Raw genomic sequence first — 5000 nt, forward strand, 5'->3', positions numbered from 1 at the left:
AGACGCTGGGCATCTTTAATTCAGCGCCAATTAAATGTTTTGCCAGCCGCCCGCCTCGCTCCCGTCCGCGCCGTCTTCATCAACTTCTTTCGCCCGCATGCCAAAAAAAGAAGAAAAAAAAAAAATAGGATATAAATAATAAATATACTTCGAAAGTGTGTGTGTGTGGGGGGGGGGCAGGGAGGAACCTCAGAAGGGGGGTGAGGGGAGGAGGAGGAGGAGGAGGAGGAGGAGGAGGAGGAGGAGGAGGAAATCCCAGGTTAATTATACAGCTCGGTATTAACGTATTCAAAACAAAGGCCTTGTTTACATGCATTTTTCTGGGGTGGCGATCTCTTCTCTCTCTCTCTCTCTCTCTCTCCCTCCCCTCCCCTTCCCCCCACCCCTTCCGAAACAGCTGGGCACGACAGGATTTCGGAAAGAAAAATAATCGAAAATCGTAAACTACCCGTAATCCTCGACCTATAATGAAGTTAATCCGCGACGAGCCAAGGACGTGTAGCGATCGAGAGGGACTTGTCCGCGCTCATTTATACCGGGGCGAATAGGTTCCAATGCCCTTTTTTTCTCTTTCTTTGTTTCTCCTTCTCTCTCTCTCTCTCTCGGGCCCTTCTGCGGATTTCTATCCATCTCTCTCTCTTTCTTTCTTTCTTTCTTTCTCTCTCTCTCTCTCTCTCTCTCTCTCTCTCTCTCTCTTTCTTTCTTTCTCTCTCTCTTTCTCTCTCTTTCTATCTCTCTCTCTATCTCTCTCCCCTATCCGTCTATTTAGTCCTTTTTCTTCTCCCTTTCACTTACTCTCTCTCTCTTTCCCCTATCCGTCTATTTAGTCCTCTTTTTCTTCCCCCTTTCTCTTTCTCTTTCATTTTTTACTCTCCATTTCCCCCGTCTCTTCCCCCCTCCCCCTCCCCTCTCCCTCCCCTAGATATAAAACCCCGCATAAAAGGGCCTCAACACCCCTTCTTTCCCCCTTCATCGCTTAAAAAGAGAATCCGAGCGGGGAAATCGCCCCTTACAAAAGAGGCTTCCCGACACCGACGACCGCGCGATATGCAAAAAGCGACCGAGGATCCCCGATGGAAACTTATTAAACTGAACCGCGTCGACTTGGATTAAGACTTTAACCCCCGTTTATTTTCTCGATTTACAGCGTCCCTAAGCAAGGCCGAGGACTGGCGCTCAAGAGGGACGGCGATACGGGCGCCGCAGGGTCGAAAACCTCGCGCCGGACGATGGGGCTCTCGACCATGCCGACCGCCGCGTGGGGGTGGCATCTGTCAGCGCCTGGTTAGCGTCAACGACCTGGCATTGGGTGCCTGTGTGCCTCGCTAGCACCTTGTTATCACCCGAGAGCGGCACCGTTCACGCGACCAGGCTCTCCGCGCTGGCACTAAGCACCCGCTGCTATCGCGACGGTCTATAAACACTCCGTCGGGGATGTCGCGGGAGAAGAGACAAATAGGGCGACGAGGGATAAATGGGGACGGATCAAACGAGAAGAATTGCTGAAACGCGCTGGCTGCTAACGAACCTCTTTCCGTTTTCTTTTTCTCTTTTCAAATATTTAAACCGTAACGGCTTTCGGCGTTGTTACTTACGCTAGTACTTACACAAAAAAGGACAAACATGCAACCCTACATCTGCAAAGAAAAGGCCGAAAGGCAACAGAGAAGCGTACTCACCCCGGCGGCGGGGCACTTGCCGTCGAGGATGGGCCCCGAGATGTACTCCATGCTGCGGTACTGCATGGAGCCGTTGAAGCACATGTGGATGTTCTCGTTGAACTTGGCCTCCACGTCGCGCACGGAGTACACGCACACGGCCGACGACGCCTGGGGGCTGGCCGTGTGGCCCTGCGACGGCGCGAACACGCCCACCAGGATGGGGTCGCCCACGCCCACGCCCATGCTGGAGGCCAGGTCGCTGCCGGCGCTGACCAGCTTGGCGTCCTGCACCAGGTTGTAGTTGGTGCCGTCGGCGCCCTGGCACTCGAGCGTGATCTCCGTGTACGAGTCGTAGTTGGCGTCGGAGATGCAGGTGCGGGCCAGGCGCGAGATGTAGCCCGACTCCTCCTGGCCCGGCAGGTGCGACTTCTTCTGCACCGTCACGAAGTAGGCGTAGTCGCTGGCGTTGAAGCCGTACACGTACTGCACCAGGAAGTGGTCGCGGTACTTGACGTCGATCCGCAGCAGCGACTGCTTCGAGAAGGAGAACTCGGCGTAGTCCAGGTTGTACAGGTTGCGCGTGGAGATGGCGGGCACGTCGTGGCGGTAGTCGCCGAGGTTGGTGAAGGTCTGGCCCACGTACAGCGCCGACGACCCGCCCCACGGGTTGTAGCGCTCGGGCCCCACGAAGGCGTACGTGGACGACTCGGGGTCGTTGGCGGCCACGGAGCGCGGCAGGAACTCTGGCGTGAGGGAGATGTTGGCGGTGCGGAACTTCTCGCAGGCGCCCTGCGACACGGAGCCGCACATGATGAGCGTGCTGGCCTCGGGGTCCAGCACCAGCACCTTGTTCACGTTGTCGGTAAGTACTCTGGCCACGCGGCGCTCGGGGCCGCAGCCGGAGGCGTGGCAGCGCGGCGAGTCGAACCGCGGGCCCGTCTCCACCTGCGCCCGCAGCTCCAGCCGCTCCACGCCCAGGGCCCACAGCCGGTTGGTCCCGCCCACATACAGGACGCCCGCGCCCCTGTTGTACACCATGTGCTGCAGCGCCAGACTCTGGTTGCGCGTCCAGAACTGCGCCACGAGGGGGTGCTCGCTCTCGCCGGCGTCCGCGCCACTGTCACCGCCGCTGGCACGGTGTGTCCGGTGTCCAGCTGTCACACACGCCCCAAACACTAACACCAAAAAGACTAGATCACTCACGCCCACCCCCCTCGCCCTCGGCCCACATCTGGTCCCCATCAGCGTGCGGGTATGTGTGTGGCCCGCAGACTGGCCCGCCTCTTGGTCCACCCGCGCGGGCCTGCGGGCCGGGCCGGGGGCGTCGTCTGGAGTGCCACACTCACACATAGTGCCGCGGGGGGCGCTGCTCCCGCCCACGCCCGCCCATCAACACCATCCAACACTGCGACACCTGCAACAGAAGAAAGGCAATTAGTTCATGTCATTAAACAAACAATATACATACATGCATACATTTATGTGTGCGTAAATTACAAACACAATGAAAATAATATACAATTAAGCATGTGCTCTCCCTGTCCACATATAAATGAATGCAGGCGGTACCCCCCCCCCCCCTCATTCCCTACGCCCCAGAGGCCAGGCCAGGAGGGCGCGCCGTGCATGCAACACCTCGACATCGCCGCGACCTTGGCCACCACGGAGCCTTCGTCCGCGCTGCCACACAAAGCAAAGAAAAAGAGAGAAAATCAAAAGGCAGAAACAAACGCGAACGCCGATAAAACAAGAGAGCGAGAGGGGCGGAGGCGCTATTCCCCCCCCCCCCCCCAAGATCCCGTTGCCATCGGAATCAACGCAATGCCAAGAAATATTATGGGGAAGGGAAGGGAAGGGAAGGGGTATGGGGATATATGAAGAGGATGGGTATATAGGAGGGGAGATGGGGAGATAGGAGGGGAGATGGGAGGGAAGAGGAAGGGAAAGGTTCAAAGGTTAAGTCAGAGAAGAGAAGAAGAAATAATATTCCAAGTAAGACACGAAAAGAGAAGTGCAAGAAGTAAATTTGTTTTTAAAAAGGTAAGAAAGAGAAAGACACCCCAAACAACCCGAACTTCAGAACGAAAAAAAAAAACCGAGCCCAAGAAGCCAAGACGGAAGCGAGACGGGCCGGCGCAAGGACGAGGGCGCGTCCAGGCCCACCGCGAGTTATGGCCCCACGCCCCTGACTGCCCAGCCGAGTCCCAGGCCAATCAATAAGAGGGACGTCGCCGGTATGCAAATGCCAAGTAACCAGCTCAGAATACCTCTTAACATATATACATTTACAATGCTTGGCGCTCCAACCGCCCAGCTCCTGCAAGCCACCCGGCGGAGGGAGAGGCGAAGGGGAGGCGAGAGGGAGGCGGAGAGGCGGAGGGAGAGGCGAGGGGAGGCGAAGAGGAGGCGAAGGGGAGGCGGAGAGCAGAGTGAGGCGATGTAGAAGGTGAAGAGGAAGAAGAGATGGCAGAGAGGGTCGGAGGAAGAAAGAGGAGGTGAAGGAGAAGGACGTTAAGGAGGAGGTGAAAACGTGGGGGGAGAGGAGGAAGAGGAGAATAAGGAGAAAGAGAATAAAGTCTGAGGAAGAGGTGAAGAAAAGAGGAAGGAGAAAGGACGAAAAAGAGAAAAAGAAAGGCGGTTGACAATGAAGGAGAAGCAGCAGGAAAAGGAACAGAAGCAAGAAAATGAGAAGAAGACAAGAAAAGCGCAAAACACAGAGGAGCCGATGATGGCGCAACCACAGAGATGGGACGATAACAAAGAGATCATGAGACGACCCCGAATGAGGGAGACAAAAGAAACCAACCGATAATTAAGGCTAGGAGGCCAACGACAGGGAATACGAATAGTGACCAATGAAGGAGAGATAATAAGGAACAGGCGAAAGAATGTCAAGAAGGCAGAACGAGGAGGAGACAACAGAGGAGAGAAGCGGAGAGAGAGAGAGATAAAAGGAAAGAAGGAGAGTAAAGGCTAGAGGAGATGCGAAAAGAGAAGAGAGGAGAGACGAAAAGACGAGAAAAGAGGAAGGGAGAGGAGAGAAGAGAAAGGAAGAGCACAGAAGAACACAGAAGACACAAGAAGAGAAGAGAAGAGAGGAGATGAGAGAAGAGAGAGGGCAGGAGGGGAGGGGAGTGCGGAGGGAGGAGAGGAAGGAGGGCGAAGGATAATCCGGTCAGTTATGTCCGCTCGCACACAAGTCTCAGGATTCCATAGCTCTGCCGTCCGTCGCCTACCTGGCCGCCCGCTCCTCCTCTCCTCTCCTCCTCTCCTCCTCCTCCATTAAGTCGGAGCACCTGGAGAGAGGGAGGGAGGGAGAGAGGGAGAGAGGGAGGGAGG

At 56.0% G+C, this 5000-nt stretch overlaps 1 protein-coding gene across 1 annotated transcript in view; it reads right to left on the reverse strand.

Moving 5' to 3' along the window:
- LOC113812829 (plexin-B-like) overlaps positions 1 to 5000 on the reverse strand; it is a gene marked incomplete at its 3' end in the record, with an annotated part of 515634 nt that overhangs the window by 421826 nt on the left and 88808 nt on the right. Inside the window, 1 exon segment of the mRNA XM_070128405.1 lies at positions 1680 to 3075. Within this exon segment, the coding sequence (XP_069984506.1) occupies positions 1680 to 3011 (1332 nt within the window).

The sequence above is a fragment of the Penaeus vannamei genome, chromosome 12, assembly GCF_042767895.1.
Source record: "Penaeus vannamei isolate JL-2024 chromosome 12, ASM4276789v1, whole genome shotgun sequence".
NCBI classification, from domain to species: Eukaryota; Metazoa; Arthropoda; class Malacostraca; order Decapoda; family Penaeidae; genus Penaeus; species Penaeus vannamei.